General features: G+C 37.1%; 1 protein-coding gene across 1 annotated transcript in view; it reads left to right on the top strand.

The window, feature by feature from the left end:
• Window positions 1–2082, top strand: part of nampt2 (nicotinamide phosphoribosyltransferase 2) — a 29161-nt gene extending 27079 nt beyond the window's left edge. The window contains exon 11 of the mRNA XM_079242879.1: window positions 1729–2082. Coding sequence (XP_079099005.1) covers window positions 1729–1890 — 162 coding nt within the window. The 3' untranslated portion in view covers window positions 1891–2082. The remainder of the gene's footprint in view (window positions 1–1728) is intronic.
• The last annotated feature ends 18719 nt before the right edge of the window (window positions 2083–20801 follow it).

The following is a 20801-nucleotide window of genomic DNA, read 5'->3' as shown; positions in this document are numbered from 1 at the left end:
AAATGGAAACAGAAAAGATGAGTTTTTTAGGTCTGATTTATCAGAACTAAGGTTTGGATCACTCCGGTTTTTCTGGCAGCTTGGTCCAGATGTTCGAAGCAGAAAATAACTACATGCAAGATAACTTTTTATTATTATTTAATTTATTTATTTATTTATTTTTTTGCTTCTTAAAAAATACTACAGTGACTCAACCCTTTAAATGCTAGTTTGATAAGATAATGTTGGAAAAATTACATGTTGAGTTGTTGTAATTAAGCCTGAAACTAATTAAAAGATATGAAGAAAAAAAAACCATGAAATAATACATAGCTGGTTGTGGGAGCGGACTTATCTGTCCTCAAATAACCTGAAAGTGTATTAAATTATAAATCGGATCCTGAAAACAACAACAATGCATCACAATCAGTTTTCTTACTAACCTGTATCTAAGACTGGTCTTTATATGAAATTCCTTCCATCTAAAAAATAATTTGCATGTGAAATAAAAAATGGTGACATCATGTCATCAAACTGGCATCTGAAGGGTTAAAGTCATTTAAATGTAAATAAACAGTGTTTGTAGATGTATTTATTCATCTGTAATGTTTCATTTGAAGAGTTTCTATTTTTGTTTTTCTTTTTACGCCCTCCTGTCCAGCATCATAACCTACAGAACTCTGGATGCTATCTCTGCGCCAGATGTCATATATATATATATATATATGGCTGCCCTTGATACTCTGAATATTTTAATCATTCTTTTTATTACAACCATCAGTCCCGACACAGCAACGCTACACCTGGCAGGGGAAAAAAAAAAACCCAAATGAATAGATAAATAACATATAAAAGCAAAAGAGAAGAAAGTGGTGAGAAATTCAAAGAACCACGGAGAAAAGAAAAATTCTCCGGGTTGCCAAGTTCACAGCACTCCCAAAGGCAACGCAAACCGCCACATCAGCACAGGACACACACAGCAGAAGAACAGTGATATGCAAGAACACAACAGCCACAAACGTCTGCAGAGAAACACAACAACACGGAAACATCAGCAACATTTAGTAGGAAGCAGACGGGAAGAGGAGCACTTGTGTGGGAATCTAGTAGTTTTTTTTTTTTTTTTTTTTTTTTTTTTTGGGTGTTGATTCGATTTAAATTGCGATTCTCAGGATTCATCGATAAAGTTCATTTTTGTAGACTAAAAAAAAAAATGTACAAAACTTATTTTGCTGGTTATTTTTCAGGATTTCAATGAGCGAAAATGACGCTGAAGCCAGACCATCATTCTGCTGCGATAACGCCCAGGAGGACAAAAAGATCAATAAAAATGACAAAAAAATTTAAAGGGATTATTTTAATTTTTTTTTTTTTTTAAACAAAAAAAATCTATTTTAAAATTGAAGCAAAAAATTCAACTATTCAATATCTTTCTGTTTGATTTCCCACCCCGAGAATCGACTGTAGTTTTTGGGAGGGGGCTCAGAGTGGAGGCCAGAAATTGGGGGAATATTTCCATAAAACATAAAAACAAAAAGTAAATAATTACCTGGGAAGGTAAACTAACCTGGCTGGATGTTGTCCAGCGGTTTGATGGTTTCAGAGATGCGTGGATTCCCTTCAGTCTTTTTCTGCTGAAACCATGGAAACGGTTTAAAATGAAAGCTAAAAGGCAGCTTCGTTTTGCTGAGTCATGGTGTGACGTTGCATTTTCTGAATGACCGATGAGGACCGCTTTGCTCTCTGCAGGACCTGCTGGTGACCGTCTTTGAGAACGGCAGCCTGGTCCGGGACTACTCCCTGGAGGAGATCAGGAAGAACGCCCGGCTGCAGGAGGAGGAGCTGAAGCCCGCCACCTACAACCACCAACAGGAGGCGCTGCACAATCACATCATCAACGGTGCTCATTAAAACCATGAAACGCAGCGGGGACTTCTGGAACATATCTGTTGGTGTTGACGTGGAGATGACGGCGGTCTCCGGCAGCGCCACCTTCATCCTGGGAGCCTGAACAGACGTGTCCTCAGGTAGCTCCGCCTCCTTCCCTCGCAGCGACTGAACACAGAAACAAACTCAGGGTCAGATCCAATAAGCTACCTTCTTTTTCACTTCTGTCTTCTCTGGATCTGTGGATCTGCCAACGCTGGAGCACAAACACACACCGTGAAAGTGTGTGTTTCAAGTTAGTTTCATCGTCATATCCTGCATCTGAGCAGGAACAGACACTTCAAGTGTTCGGCTTTCCCTGAAGGGTCGTTTAGACGGGAAAATCCGCTCATCCAGGGAACAGGGAAGCAGTTCGTTGTCACTCTCTGCCTTTTTTGTTCTGCTTTTGTTTGTTGTTGGACTCGGCCGATTCCAGATGTGCTCATCGACACCGAGCAGCTCTGCCTGCCAGTGGAAAAAGCTGCCAGTGGAACCGTGATGGTGCTGACCCATTCACAAGTAAAAAAAACACTTCATTTTCCCAGGAATGCACTGCGAAAACATCCGACAGAAGCTCTTATCCGCCACCCGTTCGCTCCTGGTCGCTACCAGCAGCAAGAGTTCAAGCTGTAAGGAGGCGAAACCTCGTTTTTTACTGTTTATTCCTGCAGATTTAAAAGGATAAAAATGATTTTGTTTTTTGATATTCTCCATCGTTGGGTCCTCGGAGTTCTGCAGGTTGACACGTAACTGGAGTCAGACTATGTAAACACAGAAGACGCCAGTAAACGAGTGTTTGGTGGGTTGCTAGTGGCAACACTGCCGCTGTCAGGAAGTGGGCTGTACTTACACACCCCTCCAACGCTTTTACACTGCAGATCACATTCATCAACACACAACGTCTGAGGAGGCATCTATGAAGCTGTTTCTCACACACTAATGAGCACAGCGGGGGGCGGTGGGGATCAAACCAGCGATCTTCTGACAGACAGATGACGCCTCTTTCCCTCAGCCAGAGCCGCTGGTGCTGTTTAATGCAGCAGTTTTACACGTCGGGTGAAATCGAGCTTAAAATGTTCCACGTGCCCGACATTCAGCCAACCTGCTGAGCGTCAGACCTCCGCAGGTTCATCACCAGAACGGACTTTTACACTTTGTTTCACACAAAAGTCCTGATAATCCTGAGGAGTCTGAGACCAGTCTGGTTGTCTGAAAAGTGCTGCCTTTACTTCATTTACCACATAAGAAGTGTTCAGCATGTATGTGTTCCGTTGTACAGCTTAGCTTTATGATCATTTTATCCTTTTTTGTCACCGTTTTATAAAAACCTTCTGAGCCCAAAATACACAAAAAGAATAAAATCAAAACTGATTAAAATATATATATATATATTTATTACACTAAAAATCCCAAAACGCCACTTTTCTTGTTTAGTAAAAGGACAAGAATGAGTACATCAAACGAAACGCAGCACCTGTCCATCCCAGTAGCATGGCAGCAAACCAGCATACCCAGTTTCCACAGCCCGTCAACATGGAACGATGTCTGGGAGAACGAGTCGACACCTGAACTTTCCAGTGAAGCTGGCGGCAGCTGCAGGCGAGCTGCTTTTATGTCACGGAGCTGTGAAAGTGATCAGATCCGTCTTCCCACACAACCAACAGCAGAACTGGTCTCCAAACTCATTTCTTATAAAATATCTGCTCATTTACTCATCAAACTAAAGATGACCAGCTGGTTAGTGCACCTTTGTTACCATTTTCCTTTGATCTGTGGTTGTACTGGTGTGATGGGATTGTTGTCGCAGACCTGGAACATGGAAACCAGTTCGCCTGGACCTGCTGTCACTGGAAGGTTCAGATCTAAAACTCCAGTTTCTGTTTGCCGTGATGGAGACCAGAGACGCGATGGTTTCAGTTTGATCATAGATAAATATCATTTACAGATTCCTTTCTGCATAATCTGTGATCTGAACATTCACCCAAAGAAACTGGAGTTCCACCAGTACGACAGTTTGAGAACTGGGAGTTGATTGGATTTCATGATTGAAGTGTTAAAAACAAACGGGACATCTTGGTGATTTTAGCAGGTTCTTCATTTAACATGTTGAAGATCTGCACGCACCCACAACATCCTGGTACCTCCTGCTCATACTGGTCTTCGGCTTGGTTTCCCAGTCTGCAACCAGCATCTGTCACCCCTTAGCCAGTGTGGTTGTGCTGGTTCCACCCCTCTGGAGGTGGTCTCTGATTAATGTTGCTCTGCGGGCGCCGGCGTTGTCATCTCGGAGGACAAACTGGGGAGAAATGGGATCGTCACTGGGAGATGGAGAAGATGTGGACAGTTTTACAGATACGTTTTCTTTCCAAAAGTGTCTCCTCTCCAAGAGAAAATGTACAAATTTATGACCAAGAAGCTTCATGACAAAGAAATAATCCACCAAACACTCATTTACTGACCGTTTCAACGTTTTTACACATAATCCAGAATCTCTTTATGCCGTTTGATGTTAATGTGAAGGAACTGGAGCTGTCACGTCTCGCTGAATGTGAGTTTAACGGCAGTCTGCGAAGGTTTGCGGTGACGTTTTAAATTCTTCCAAAACCAAGTATTTAAAATGAATTTAATGAAAGGTACTTTTTATTAGTGATACCTGAATAGTTATCCATTTCTTTTCTTGTGTTTTCTGTCCAGAAACGATTCGTTTGCTCAGATCAGTGTGAGGAAGATGATGGATGTTAAACGGCACTCGTCGGATGTTAAAACTCCTGCATAACGAGTCAAACATGCTTGTTGATGAAGTTGTTCTGAGATCGGCTGGGTGGAGTAATGATGACCCATCCTGAGTAGACTTGTGACCGATCCCATCCAGTATCGTTATCAGACTCCAGTGTGATGCATGGGTCGGATATCCGGCTGAATCCTGCGATCCACATCCGCAGTGATGCAAGTTTAAGGTTTAATCCAAACAAAATAAGACTTCATTCAGTTTTTCCCAACAGAGCTTGTGTTTATGAATAATTAGTTTTCCGTCTGCAGTTCTGACACCAGGCCCGATGCAGAATGAGCTGCTCGTCGCTAACATGGATATATTTTAGTCTGGAAACTTAAAACAAGACGGAAACTTGGCGTGTGTGTGTGTGTGTGTGTGTGTGTGTGTGTGTGTGTGTGTGTGTGTGTGTGTGTGTGTGTGTGTGTGAGGCAAAGCTTCCAGGGATCCAGTGTGAACCTTTCGGGGAAGAGAAGATGGTCCCCAGTGGATGGCCCGGAAGCTTCCCAGCAGTGGACTTCCAGCAGACTAAAACGCTGTAATCCTGCGTGACTCGACGCGGAATTCTCCAGCTCGGCTTGTTTTGCTCCCAGCTGCAGCTTTTCAGCACGACGGACTAATTTCACAGCATTTTAAACATCTGCAGCTAAAACCGTCCCGCTTGCAGCATCTTCAGCTGCCTGCAGACCACAATGTGTCCGACTCTCCACCAGTGTTCCCAGTTTATTCACATCCTTCCTGCCTCCCTTTCATCACTACCTGGGTTTTTATCCTGATTATGAAGCAGCTACAGAACATGTTTATGTTACTTTGGAAAGTTTTTTTTCTTATGAATAAGTTTGGAAAATATTTTAATTGGATTATTTTGTTGACGAGTTTCTGTCCTATAAAGACTCTTTGTGTGGTTTTATAGAAGCCTCACACAGCCATAGTCACCATGATCACAGTATGAAGTGATATCGGTATCAGCTGATATCCAGATTTCTAGATATCGATATTGGATCGGAACGTCTGAGAAGCGTATCGGTGGATCTATAATCCTGATGGAAGGAAGATGGATGTAATCTGGACATTCAGGTTTCCAAAGCTCGTTTTATAATCAGATTAAGTGTTCATGTCCGTATTCATGTGTCTTCCTTTTCTCTATTGTTTTTTATTTTTAATTTCACTTTTAATTTTTTTTTTATTTAATTTCCCAGAATGCCTTTAAACAAGCCCTTTGTTTGGCCTGAGTTGAATTTTTCTAATCCTTGTATGGACATATATTCGTACTGGAGAAAATGTGTCTGATCATCGGCCTGATGTCTCCAAATACAAACAACGTTTCCAGTTTTTGTTTCAGACCAACATAAAAACAGAACATATGGATTTTCTTAGAGCATCAGCAAAAATGAAAACAATCAAACCTGCATTAATTCTTGTAGCTCGTTTAAATTCACGTTCATCAAAAGACAAAAAAAGTCCCAAAAAACTGATACAAAAAAGATCAATTATTCAAATGATTCACGCCGTTTAGATGCCAGTTTGATCACATGACGTTGCTGTTTTTATAAAGAGAAACTCACAAAACATTCTATGCAAGAGATTTCTTTAAATATACCACGAATTAGTAAAAACACAGAATTAAATGCATTCAGTTTATTTTATTTCTTCTTTACAATGTCAGATTTATAATTTAATACCTTTTTACATCATTATTAAGGGGGAAAAAAAACAATCCTGTAAAAAAAAAAAAAAAAAAAAAAAAAAGGTTTTTGTTCAAATCTTCCAATTAACATCAATTCTAATCAAAGCTACTGAATTTGTAATAATTCAGATAATTTGAACCCTTTAAAAGCCACACTGATGATGCAGCGTCAGGTCTCTTTTATCGGGAAGAAAAATACAAAGTTGTTTTTCTGGGCGATAGATTTAAAAAATCTGGGAGATTTAATTTCTAGAAAACCTAAAACTGATCTTTAAATAAATTCCCAGCCGCCTGAATGGTGGTATATTCTTTTCATAAACACAGCGACGTGCCGGCAACCCGTTCAGGAGGAAGCCGCCTCTCGCTGCGAACTGCTGGGATGGACTCCAGCTTCCCCGAATCAATGAAAAACCGGGACGTTGTGGCATCCCACCGGCATTTAAAGGGTTAAAACAATTTGACTAATTAAATATTTACTTTTTTTCTTCTTAGAAATGATTGATTTTATTTAGAGGATTTTAGCAAAAAGAGTGAAAAGATATTGACAGTTTTTTGGGAGGAGGTTTTTGCCCTCTAATAACCTGAAAAGGCAGGAAATCTGACCCTGTTGTTTCTGAAAAAAATTTATATCTCCAAATTCCTAAAGAGAAATAGTAAAAATGAAGCCCATGTTGGGAAACGCAGACAGAATGGTGCCAAAGAATGAAAGGAAAATTAGCTGAAAGGACAAAAAGCTTCATAATTACCCAGAAGGGTTCGGGTCAGATGTAACCAGCTGCTGTTTCTCTGTTGACTGTTGTCACACAGAATAAATCCTTCTATTTTTAACTTGTTTTTTGTTTTTTTCATTTTTATTGAACGGTGTTGGTGTTTGTTTTTTTTGTTTTTATTTACTTACAACGATGCATCCCATTTTTCATGTTAAAGCTGTTGAATAGCAGCTCTGCACACAGTCTGACAAAGATGCTGATTTTTTGTCAGTGGCACAACTTTTCCTCCGTGTGCCAGCACTAATACATGTGACTATGTTGTAAATACACCAAGAAAGGATTTTCTTTAACACATCTGTTTTTATTCACTCTGTCTTAGATTTTATTAATGTATGAAAATCTGAACTTATGAAAGATTAAACCAAACCATAACAAACTCCTTCATTCTTCTGGAAGTTATTCATGACACTGATAAAACCGGTTTGATCAGTCTGATCTGCGCTCAAAATGATGTTAGCCAGACTTTATACGATCATCTGTGGTTCGATCTGATGGAGAAAGCAGCTGCATATGATGTGAGCTTTGTGACATGGTGCATCTTCCTGCTGGAAGTTTCCATCAGAGGATGTTCAGCAGCAATACTCAGGTAGGCTGTGGTGGTCCAAAGTAGGACAGGAGATACCTCCCCACACACACACACCATTACACCAGAAGCAGCTAAAAGCAATGATCCTGACGAATCCACGTTGTCATGATGATTCCAGCAGATTCTGATCCTACTATGTGAATGTGGAGCTGAACTGGAGACTCATCAGACCAGCAATGTTTCTTCATCTTCCATTGTCCAGTTCTGGTGAGTGTGTGTGAATTGTAGCTTTTTATCTGTCAATCTATCGATTCATCGATCCATTGATTGTTTCAGATATGTTTTTAAGAACCAGAAGAAATGACACTTTAGTGTCCACTAGAGGGCAGCAGAGTGAGGAGAAGGTTCCTGAACTACTGACAGAACCTTTTTTTTTTTTTTTCTTTTTTAAAAATGCTTTATTTAAACTCACAATATATTTTACAATTCACAGTAGATGACATTGCAACAATTTACAAAGTACTCAATTGAGGAAAACAAAAAAAGCTATTGTTTGAAATTAAGACATTTTTTTAATTTTTAAAACAATAGAAATAAAAGAAATAACATTTTGTTTAGGGGGTATTTTAATAAAGTGTTTAAGCATGTTAAAAGACATAGGATTCAAACTTAAAAGACGAGAGACTCCGACATTGTTTTGTTTAATTCAAGTATTGACTGGTTTTCCTTTGCTAATACTGTGAGGGATGTTATGTAGTTTTTCATTTAAATTTTGAAGCAGTTTATGTTGGGTTTACTGTTATTCCACTTATTTTTATCTCGTATACAGGCGGCTGAAATGAGTTTCCTCCGCAGGGTGGCCGGGCTCTCCCTTAGAGATAGGGTGAGGAGCTCGGTCATCCGGGAGGGGCTCAGAGTAGAGCCGCTGCTCCTTCGCATCGAGAGGAACCAGTTGAGGTGGCTCGGGCATCTGGTCAGGATGCCTCCTGGACGCCTCCCTGGTGAGGTGTTCCAGGCACGTCCCTCTGGGAGGAGACCCCGGGGAAGACCCAGGACACGCTGGAGGGATTATATCTCTCGGCTGGCCTGGGAACGCCTCGGGATCCCCCCCGCAGAGTTGGCAAATGTGGCTGGGAAGAGGGAAGTCTGGGCTTCCCTGCTTAGGCTGCTGCCCCCGCAACCCGACCCCGGATAAGCGGCAGAAGATGGATGGATGGATGGCACTTATTTTTATGTATATAATACTTTCCCATAACAAAAATAATATTCATCATTTTAGATGTTCTTTTTGGCAGACCTTCCATATAGTCCATCACTTGCTGTGTGTTAAACCAAAAATTACTGATCTCAATATTTAAACACCTGTAAACATCTTTCCAAAACATTGTTGTGATTGAGCAGGAAAAGAAAAGGTGTTCAATTGTTTCATTTTTTGTCATACAAAAAACACATGGATTAACTTCAAAATAGAACTGTCTTCTTATGATTTCAGCAGCAGGATGAATATTATTTATCAATTTGAATTGAACTTCTTTTACCTTAGGAGAAATTGGCCGTTTCACATAGGTGGCAGGACTAGATGAGCAATTAGGCAGTTTTTTGAGGTGTTTAGGTCACATGACTAAAAAGCTATTGAACTTTGAAATCTTAAAAAATTCATATAAAATAGGACTAGATGAAAATGGAGAAAATAAAGGTTGTGCAACATGTGGCAGGACTAGCTGAACCATTAGGCAGTGTTTGAAGTGTGTAGGTCACATGACTAAAAAGCTATTGAACTTTGCAAACTTAAAAAATTCATATAAAATACCACAGGATGAAAACAAGGAAAATAAAGGCTGTGCAACATGTGGCAGGACTAGATGAGCAATTAGGCAGTAATTTGATGTGTTTAGGTCACATGACTAAAAAGCTATTGAACTTTGAAATCTTAAAAAATTCATATAAAATAGGACTAGATGAAAATGGAGAAAATAAAGGCTGTGCAACATGTGGCAGGACTAGCTGAACCATTAGGCAGTGTTTGAAGTGTGTAGGTCACATGACTAAAAAGCTATTGAACTTTGAAATCTTAAAAAATTCATATAAAATAACCCAAGATGAAAATGGAGAAAATAAAGGCTGTGCAACATGTGGCAGGACTAGCTGAACCATTAGGCAGTGTTTGACGTGTGTAGGTCACATGACTAAAAAGCTATTGAACTTTGAAATCTTAAAAAATTCATATAAAATAACCCAAGATGAAAACAAGGAAAATAAAGGTTGTGCAACATGTGGCAGGACTAGCTGAACCATTAGGCAGTGTTTGAAGTGTGTAGGTCACATGACTAAAAAGCTATTGAACTTTGCAAACTTAAAAAATTCATATAAAATACCACAGGATGAAAACAAGGAAAATAAAGGCTGTGCAACATGTGGCAGGACTAGATGAGCAATTAGGCAGTAATTTGATGTGTTTAGGTCACATGACTAAAAAGCTATTGAACTTTGAAATCTTAAAAAATTCATATAAAATAACCCGAGATGAAAATGGAGAAAATAAAGGCTGTGCAACATGTGGCAGGACTAGCTGAACCATTAGGCAGTGTTTGACGTGTGTAGGTCACATGACTAAAAAGCTATTGAACTTTTAATTCTTAAAAAATTCATATAAAATAACCCAAGATGAAAACAAGGAAAATAAAGGTTGTGCAACATGTGGCAGGACTAGCTGAACCATTAGGCAGTGTTTGAAGTGTGTAGGTCACATGACTAAAAAGCTATTGAACTTTGCAAACTTAAAAAATTCATATAAAATACCACAGGATGAAAACAAGGAAAATAAAGGCTGTGCAACATGTGGCAGGACTGGATGAGCAATTAGGCAGTAATTTGATGTGTTTAGGTCACATGACTAAAAAGCTATTGAACTTTGAAATCTTAAAAAATTCATATAAAATAGGACTAGATGAAAATGGAGAAAATAAAGGCTGTGCAACATGTGGCAGGACTAGCTGAACCATTAGGCAGTGTTTGAAGTGTGTAGGTCACATGACTAAAAAGCTATTGAACTTTGAAATCTTAAAAAATTCATATAAAATAACCCGAGATGAAAATGGAGAAAATAAAGGCTGTGCAACATTTGGCAGGACAAGCTGAACCATTAGGCAGTGTTTGAAGTGTGTAGGTCACATGACTAAAAAGCTATTGAACTTTGAAATCTTAAAAAATTCATATAAAATAACCCGAGATGAAAATGGAGAAAATAAAGGCTGTGCAACATGTGGCAGGACTAGCTGAACCATTAGGCAGTGTTTGAAGTGTGTAGGTCACATGACTAAAAAGCTATTGAACTTTGAAATCTTAAAAAATTAATATAAAATAACCCGAGATGAAAATGGAGAAAATAAAGGCTGTGCAACATGTGGCAGGACTAGCTGAACCATTAGGCAGTGTTTGACGTGTGTAGGTCACATGACTAAAAAGCTATTGAACTTTGAAATCTTAAAAAATTCATATAAAATAACCCAAGATGAAAACAAGGAAAATAAAGGTTGTGCAACATGTGGCAGGACTAGCTGAACCATTAGGCAGTGTTTGAAGTGTGTAGGTCACATGACTAAAAAGCTATTGAACTTTGCAAACTTAAAAAATTCATATAAAATACCACAGGATGAAAACAAGGAAAATAAAGGCTGTGCAACATGTGGCAGGACTAGATGAGCAATTAGGCAGTAATTTGAAGTGTGTAGGTCACATGACTAAAAAGCTATTGAACTTTGAAATCTTAAAAAATTCATATAAAATAACCCGAGATGAAAATGGACAAAATAAAGGCTGTGCAACATGTGGCAGGACTAGCTGAACCATTAGGCAGTGTTTGAAGTGTGTAGGTCACATGACTAAAAAGCTATTGAACTTTGAAATCTTAAAAAATTCATATAAAATAACCCAAGATGAAAATGGAAAAAATAAAAGCTGTGCAACATGTAGCAGGAATAGCTGCTCCATTAGACATTGCTTGAAGTGTGTAGGTCACATGACTAAAAAGCTATTGAACTTTGAAATCTTAAAAAATTCATATAAAATAACCCAAGATGAAAACAAGGAAAATAAAGGTTGTGCAACATGTGGCAGGACTAGCTGAACCATTAGGCAGTGTTTGAAGTGTGTAGGTCACATGACTAAAAAGCTATTGAACTTTGCAAACTTAAAAAATTCATATAAAATACCACAGGATGAAAACAAGGAAAATAAAGGCTGTGCAACATGTGGCAGGACTAGATGAGCAATTAGGCAGTAATTTGATGTGTTTAGGTCACATGACTAAAAAGCTATTGAACTTTGAAATCTTAAAAAATTCATATAAAATAGGACTAGATGAAAATGGAGAAAATAAAGGCTGTGCAACATGTGGCAGGACTAGCTGAACCATTAGGCAGTGTTTGAAGTGTGTAGGTCACATGACTAAAAAGCTATTGAACTTTGAAATCTTAAAAAATTCATATAAAATAACCCGAGATGAAAATGGAGAAAATAAAGGCTGTGCAACATGTGGCAGGACTAGCTGAACCATTAGGCAGTGTTTGACGTGTGTAGGTCACATGACTAAAAAGCTATTGAACTTTGAAATCTTAAAAAATTCATATAAAATAACCCAAGATGAAAACAAGGAAAATAAAGGTTGTGCAACATGTGGCAGGACTAGCTGAACCATTAGGCAGTGTTTGAAGTGTGTAGGTCACATGACTAAAAAGCTATTGAACTTTGCAAACTTAAAAAATTCATATAAAATACCACAGGATGAAAACAAGGAAAATAAAGGCTGTGCAACATGTGGCAGGACTAGATGAGCAATTAGGCAGTAATTTGATGTGTTTAGGTCACATGACTAAAAAGCTATTGAACTTTGAAATCTTAAAAAATTCATATAAAATAACCCGAGATGAAAATGGAGAAAATAAAGGCTGTGCAACATGTGGCAGGACTAGCTGAACCATTAGGCAGTGTTTGACGTGTGTAGGTCACATGACTAAAAAGCTATTGAACTTTTAATTCTTAAAAAATTCATATAAAATAACCCAAGATGAAAACAAGGAAAATAAAGGTTGTGCAACATGTGGCAGGACTAGCTGAACCATTAGGCAGTGTTTGAAGTGTGTAGGTCACATGACTAAAAAGCTATTGAACTTTGCAAACTTAAAAAATTCATATAAAATACCACAGGATGAAAACAAGGAAAATAAAGGCTGTGCAACATGTGGCAGGACTGGATGAGCAATTAGGCAGTAATTTGATGTGTTTAGGTCACATGACTAAAAAGCTATTGAACTTTGAAATCTTAAAAAATTCATATAAAATAGGACTAGATGAAAATGGAGAAAATAAAGGCTGTGCAACATGTGGCAGGACTAGCTGAACCATTAGGCAGTGTTTGAAGTGTGTAGGTCACATGACTAAAAAGCTATTGAACTTTGAAATCTTAAAAAATTCATATAAAATAACCCGAGATGAAAATGGAGAAAATAAAGGCTGTGCAACATTTGGCAGGACAAGCTGAACCATTAGGCAGTGTTTGAAGTGTGTAGGTCACATGACTAAAAAGCTATTGAACTTTGAAATCTTAAAAAATTCATATAAAATAACCCGAGATGAAAATGGAGAAAATAAAGGCTGTGCAACATGTGGCAGGACTAGCTGAACCATTAGGCAGTGTTTGAAGTGTGTAGGTCACATGACTAAAAAGCTATTGAACTTTGAAATCTTAAAAAATTCATATAAAATAACCCAAGATGAAAATGGAAAAAAATAAAAGCTGTGCAACATGTAGCAGGAATAGCTGCTCCATTAGACATTGCTTGAAGTGTGTAGGTCACATGACTAAAAAGCTATTGAACTTTGAAATCTTAAAAAATTCATATAAAATAACCCAAGATGAAAACAAGGAAAATAAAGGTTGTGCAACATGTGGCAGGACTAGCTGAACCATTAGGCAGTGTTTGAAGTGTGTAGGTCACATGACTAAAAAGCTATTGAACTTTGCAAACTTAAAAAATTCATATAAAATACCACAGGATGAAAACAAGGAAAATAAAGGCTGTGCAACATGTGGCAGGACTAGATGAGCAATTAGGCAGTAATTTGATGTGTTTAGGTCACATGACTAAAAAGCTATTGAACTTTGAAATCTTAAAAAATTCATATAAAATAGGACTAGATGAAAATGGAGAAAATAAAGGCTGTGCAACATGTGGCAGGACTAGCTGAACCATTAGGCAGTGTTTGAAGTGTGTAGGTCACATGACTAAAAAGCTATTGAACTTTGAAATCTTAAAAAATTCATATAAAATAACCCGAGATGAAAATGGAGAAATTAAAGGCTGTGCAACATTTGGCAGGACAAGCTGAACCATTAGGCAGTGTTTGAAGTGTGTAGGTCACATGACTAAAAAGCTATTGAACTTTGAAATCTTAAAAAATTCATATAAAATAACCCGAGATGAAAATGGAGAAAATAAAGGCTGTGCAACATGTGGCAGGACTAGCTGAACCATTAGGCAGTGTTTGACGTGTGTAGGTCACATGACTAAAAAGCTATTGAACTTTGAAATCTTAAAAAATTCATATAAAATAACCCAAGATGAAAACAAGGAAAATAAAGGTTGTGCAACATGTGGCAGGACTAGCTGAACCATTAGGCAGTGTTTGAAGTGTGTAGGTCACATGACTAAAAAGCTATTGAACTTTGCAAACTTAAAAAATTCATATAAAATACCACAGGATGAAAACAAGGAAAATAAAGGCTGTGCAACATGTGGCAGGACTAGATGAGCAATTAGGCAGTAATTTGAAGTGTGTAGGTCACATGACTAAAAAGCTATTGAACTTTGAAATCTTAAAAAATTCATATAAAATAACCCGAGATGAAAATGGACAAAATAAAGGCTGTGCAACATGTGGCAGGACTAGCTGAACCATTAGGCAGTGTTTGAAGTGTGTAGGTCACATGACTAAAAAGCTATTGAACTTTGAAATCTTAAAAAATTCATATAAAATAACCCAAGATGAAAATGGAAAAAATAAAAGCTGTGCAACATGTAGCAGGAATAGCTGCTCCATTAGACATTGCTTGAAGTGTGTAGGTCACATGACTAAAAAGCTATTGAACTTTGAAATCTTAAAAAATTCATATAAAATAACCCAAGATGAAAACAAGGAAAATAAAGGTTGTGCAACATGTGGCAGGACTAGCTGAACCATTAGGCAGTGTTTGAAGTGTGTAGGTCACATGACTAAAAAGCTATTGAACTTTGCAAACTTAAAAAATTCATATAAAATACCACAGGATGAAAACAAGGAAAATAAAGGCTGTGCAACATGTGGCAGGACTAGATGAGCAATTAGGCAGTAATTTGATGTGTTTAGGTCACATGACTAAAAAGCTATTGAACTTTGAAATCTTAAAAAATTCATATAAAATAGGACTAGATGAAAATGGAGAAAATAAAGGCTGTGCAACATGTGGCAGGACTAGCTGAACCATTAGGCAGTGTTTGAAGTGTGTAGGTCACATGACTAAAAAGCTATTGAACTTTGAAATCTTAAAAAATTCATATAAAATAACCCGAGATGAAAATGGAGAAAATAAAGGCTGTGCAACATGTGGCAGGACTAGCTGAACCATTAGGCAGTGTTTGACGTGTGTAGGTCACATGACTAAAAAGCTATTGAACTTTGAAATCTTAAAAAATTCATATAAAATAACCCAAGATGAAAACAAGGAAAATAAAGGTTGTGCAACATGTGGCAGGACTAGCTGAACCATTAGGCAGTGTTTGAAGTGTGTAGGTCACATGACTAAAAAGCTATTGAACTTTGCAAACTTAAAAAATTCATATAAAATACCACAGGATGAAAACAAGGAAAATAAAGGCTGTGCAACATGTGGCAGGACTAGATGAGCAATTAGGCAGTAATTTGATGTGTTTAGGTCACATGACTAAAAAGCTATTGAACTTTGAAATCTTAAAAAATTCATATAAAATAACCCGAGATGAAAATGGAGCAAATAAAGGCTGTGCAACATGTGGCAGGACTAGCTGAACCATTAGGCAGTGTTTGACGTGTGTAGGTCACATGACTAAAAAGCTATTGAACTTTTAATTCTTAAAAAATTCATATAAAATAACCCAAGATGAAAACAAGGAAAATAAAGGTTGTGCAACATGTGGCAGGACTAGCTGAACCATTAGGCAGTGTTTGAAGTGTGTAGGTCACATGACTAAAAAGCTATTGAACTTTGCAAACTTAAAAAATTCATATAAAATACCACAGGATGAAAACAAGGAAAATAAAGGCTGTGCAACATGTGGCAGGACTGGATGAGCAATTAGGCAGTAATTTGATGTGTTTAGGTCACATGACTAAAAAGCTATTGAACTTTGAAATCTTAAAAAATTCATATAAAATAGGACTAGATGAAAATGGAGAAAATAAAGGCTGTGCAACATGTGGCAGGACTAGCTGAACCATTAGGCAGTGTTTGAAGTGTGTAGGTCACATGACTAAAAAGCTATTGAACTTTGAAATCTTAAAAAATTCATATAAAATAACCCGAGATGAAAATGGAGAAAATAAAGGCTGTGCAACATTTGGCAGGACAAGCTGAACCATTAGGCAGTGTTTGAAGTGTGTAGGTCACATGACTAAAAAGCTATTGAACTTTGAAATCTTAAAAAATTCATATAAAATAACCCGAGATGAAAATGGAGAAAATAAAGGCTGTGCAACATGTGGCAGGACTAGCTGAACCATTAGGCAGTGTTTGAAGTGTGTAGGTCACATGACTAAAAAGCTATTGAACTTTGAAATCTTAAAAAATTCATATAAAATAACCCAAGATGAAAATGGAAAAAATAAAAGCTGTGCAACATGTAGCAGGAATAGCTGCTCCATTAGACATTGCTTGAAGTGTGTAGGTCACATGACTAAAAAGCTATTGAACTTTGAAATCTTAAAAAATTCATATAAAATAACCCAAGATGAAAACAAGGAAAATAAAGGTTGTGCAACATGTGGCAGGACTAGCTGAACCATTAGGCAGTGTTTGAAGTGTGTAGGTCACATGACTAAAAAGCTATTGAACTTTGCAAACTTAAAAAATTCATATAAAATACCACAGGATGAAAACAAGGAAAATAAAGGCTGTGCAACATGTGGCAGGACTAGATGAGCAATTAGGCAGTAATTTGATGTGTTTAGGTCACATGACTAAAAAGCTATTGAACTTTGAAATCTTAAAAAATTCATATAAAATAGGACTAGATGAAAATGGAGAAAATAAAGGCTGTGCAACATGTGGCAGGACTAGCTGAACCATTAGGCAGTGTTTGAAGTGTGTAGGTCACATGACTAAAAAGCTATTGAACTTTGAAATCTTAAAAAATTCATATAAAATAACCCGAGATGAAAATGGAGAAATTAAAGGCTGTGCAACATTTGGCAGGACAAGCTGAACCATTAGGCAGTGTTTGAAGTGTGTAGGTCACATGACTAAAAAGCTATTGAACTTTGAAATCTTAAAAAATTAATATAAAATAACCCGAGATGAAAATGGAGAAAATAAAGGCTGTGCAACATGTGGCAGGACTAGCTGAACCATTAGGCAGTGTTTGACGTGTGTAGGTCACATGACTAAAAAGCTATTGAACTTTGAAATCTTAAAAAATTCATATAAAATAACCCAAGATGAAAACAAGGAAAATAAAGGTTGTGCAACATGTGGCAGGACTAGCTGAACCATTAGGCAGTGTTTGAAGTGTGTAGGTCACATGACTAAAAAGCTATTGAACTTTGCAAACTTAAAAAATTCATATAAAATACCACAGGATGAAAACAAGGAAAATAAAGGCTGTGCAACATGTGGCAGGACTAGATGAGCAATTAGGCAGTAATTTGAAGTGTGTAGGTCACATGACTAAAAAGCTATTGAACTTTGAAATCTTAAAAAATTCATATAAAATAACCCGAGATGAAAATGGAGCAAATAAAGGCTGTGCAACATGTGGCAGGACTAGCTGAACCATTAGGCAGTGTTTGAAGTGTGTAGGTCACATGACTAAAAAGCTATTGAACTTTGAAATCTTAAAAAATTCATATAAAATAACCCAAGATGAAAATGGAAAAAATAAAAGCTGTGCAACATGTAGCAGGAATAGCTGCTCCATTAGACATTGCTTGAAGTGTGTAGGTCACATGACTAAAAAGCTATTGAACTTTGAAATCTTAAAAAATTCATATAAAATAACCCAAGATGAAAATGGAGAAAATAAAGGCTGTGCAACATGTGGCAGGACTAGCTGAACCATTAGGCAGTGTTTGAAGTGTGTAGGTCACATGACTAAAAAGCTATTGAACTTTGCAAACTTAAAAAATTCATATAAAATACCACAGGATGAAAACAAGGAAAGTAAAGGCTGTGCAACATGTGGCAGGACTAGATGAGCAATTAGGCAGTAATTTGATGTGTTTAGGTCACATGACTAAAAAGCTATTGAACTTTGAAATCTTAAAAAATTCATATAAAATAGGACTAGATGAAAATGGAGAAAATAAAGGCTGTGCAACATGTGGCAGGACTAGCTGAACCATTAGGCAGTGTTTGAAGTGTGTAGGTCACATGACTAAAAAGCTATTGAACTTTGAAATCTTAAAAAATTCATATAAAATAACCCGAGATGAAAATGGAGAAATTAAAGGCTGTGCAACATTTGGCAGGACAAGCTGAACCATTAGGCAGTGTTTGAAGTGTGTAGGTCACATGACTAAAAAGCTATTGAACTTTGAAATCTTAAAAAATTAATATAAAATAACCCGAGATGAAAATGGAGAAAATAAAGGCTGTGCAACATGTGGCAGGACTAGCTGAACCATTAGGCAGTGTTTGACGTGTGTAGGTCACATGACTAAAAAGCTATTGAACTTTGAAATCTTAAAAAATTCATATAAAATAACCCAAGATGAAAACAAGGAAAATAAAGGTTGTGCAACATGTGGCAGGACAAGCTGAACCATTAGGCAGTGTTTGAAGTGTGTAGGTCACATGACTAAAAAGCTATTGAACTTTGAAATCTTAAAAAATTCATATAAAATAACCCAAGATGAAAACAAGGAAAATAAAGGTTGTGCAACATGTGGCAGGACTAGCTGAACCATTAGGCAGTGTTTGAAGTGTGTAGGTCACATGACTAAAAAGCTATTGAACTTTGCAAACTTAAAAAATTCATATAAAATACCACAGGATGAAAACAAGGAAAATAAAGGCTGTGCAACATGTGGCAGGACTAGATGAGCAATTAGGCAGTAATTTGATGTGTTTAGGTCACATGACTAAAAAGCTATTGAACTTTGAAATCTTAAAAAATTCATATAAAATAGGACTAGATGAAAATGGAGAAAATAAAGGCTGTGCAACATGTGGCAGGACTAGCTGAACCATTAGGCAGTGTTTGAAGTGTGTAGGTCACATGACTAAAAAGCTATTGAACTTTGAAATCTTAAAAAATTCATATAAAATAACCCGAGATGAAAATGGAGAAATTAAAGGCTGTGCAACATTTGGCAGGACAAGCTGAACCATTAGGCAGTGTTTGAAGTGTGTAGGTCACATGACTAAAAAGCTATTGAACTTTGAAATCTTAAAAAATTAATATAAAATAACCCGAGATGAAAATGGAGAAAATAAAGGCTGTGCAACATGTGGCAGGACTAGCTGAACCATTAGGCAGTGTTTGACGTGTGTAGGTCACATGACTAAAAAGCTATTGAACTTTGAAATCTTAAAAAATTCATATAAAATAACCCAAGATGAAAACAAGGAAAATAAAGGTTGTGCAACATGTGGCAGGACTAGCTGAACCATTAGGCAGTGTTTGAAGTGTGTAGGTCACATGACTAAAAAGCTATTGAACTTTGCAAACTTAAAAAATTCATATAAAATACCACAGGATGAAAACAAGGAAAATAAAGGCTGTGCAACATGTGGCAGGACTAGATGAGCAATTAGGCAGTAATTTGAAGTGTGTAGGTCACATGACTAAAAAGCTATTGAACTTTGAAATCTTAAAAAATTCATATAAAATAACCCGAGATGAAAATGGAGAAAATAAAGGCTGTGCAACATGTGGCAGGACTAGCTGAACCATTAGTCAGTGTTTGAAGTGTGTAGGTCACATGACTAAAAAGCTATTGAACTTTGAAATCTTAAAAAATTCATATAAAATAACCCAAGATGAAAACAAGGAAAATAAAGGTTTTGCAACATGTGGCAGGACTAGCTGAACCATTAGGCAGTGTTTGAAGTGTGTAGGTCACATGACTAAAAAGCTATTGAACTTTGCAAACTTAAAAAATTCATATAAAATACCACAGGATGAAAACAAGGAAAATAAAGGCTGTGCAACATGTGGCAGGACTAGATGAGCAATTAGGCAGTAATTTGAAGTGTGTAGGTCACATGACTAAAAAGCTATTGAACTTTGAAATCTTAAAAAATTCATATAAAATAACCCGAGATGAAAATGGAGAAAATAAAGGCTGTGCAACATGTGGCAGGACTAGCTGAACCATTAGGCAGTGTTTGAAGTGTGTAGGTCACATGACTAAAAAGCTATTGAACTTTGAAATCTTAAAAAATTCATATAAAATAACCCAAGATGAAAATGGAAAAAATAAAAGCTGTGCAACATGTAGCAGGAATAGCTGCTCCATTAGACATTGCTTGAAGTGTGTAGGTCACATGACTAAAAAGCTATTGAACTTTGAAATCTTAAAAAATTCATATAAAATAACCCAAGATGAAAACAAGGAAAATAAAGGTTGTGCAACATGTGGCAGGACTAGCTGAACCATTAGGCAGTGTTTGAAGTGTGTAGGTCACATGACTAAAAAGCTATTGAACTTTGCAAACTTAAAAAATTCATATAAAATACCACAGGATGAAAACAAGGAAAATAAAGGCTGTGCAACATGTGGCAGGACTAGATGAGCAATTAGGCAGTAATTTGATGTGTTTAGGTCACATGACTAAAAAGCTATTGAACTTTGAAATCTTAAAAAATTCATATAAAATAGGACTAGATGAAAATGGAGAAAATAAAGGCTGTG

Source organism: Telmatherina bonti (assembly GCF_933228915.1).
Source record: "Telmatherina bonti genome assembly, chromosome: 6".
Lineage (NCBI taxonomy): Eukaryota > Metazoa > Chordata > Actinopteri > Atheriniformes > Telmatherinidae > Telmatherina > Telmatherina bonti.
This window is presented reverse-complemented; position numbering and strand designations above follow the sequence as displayed.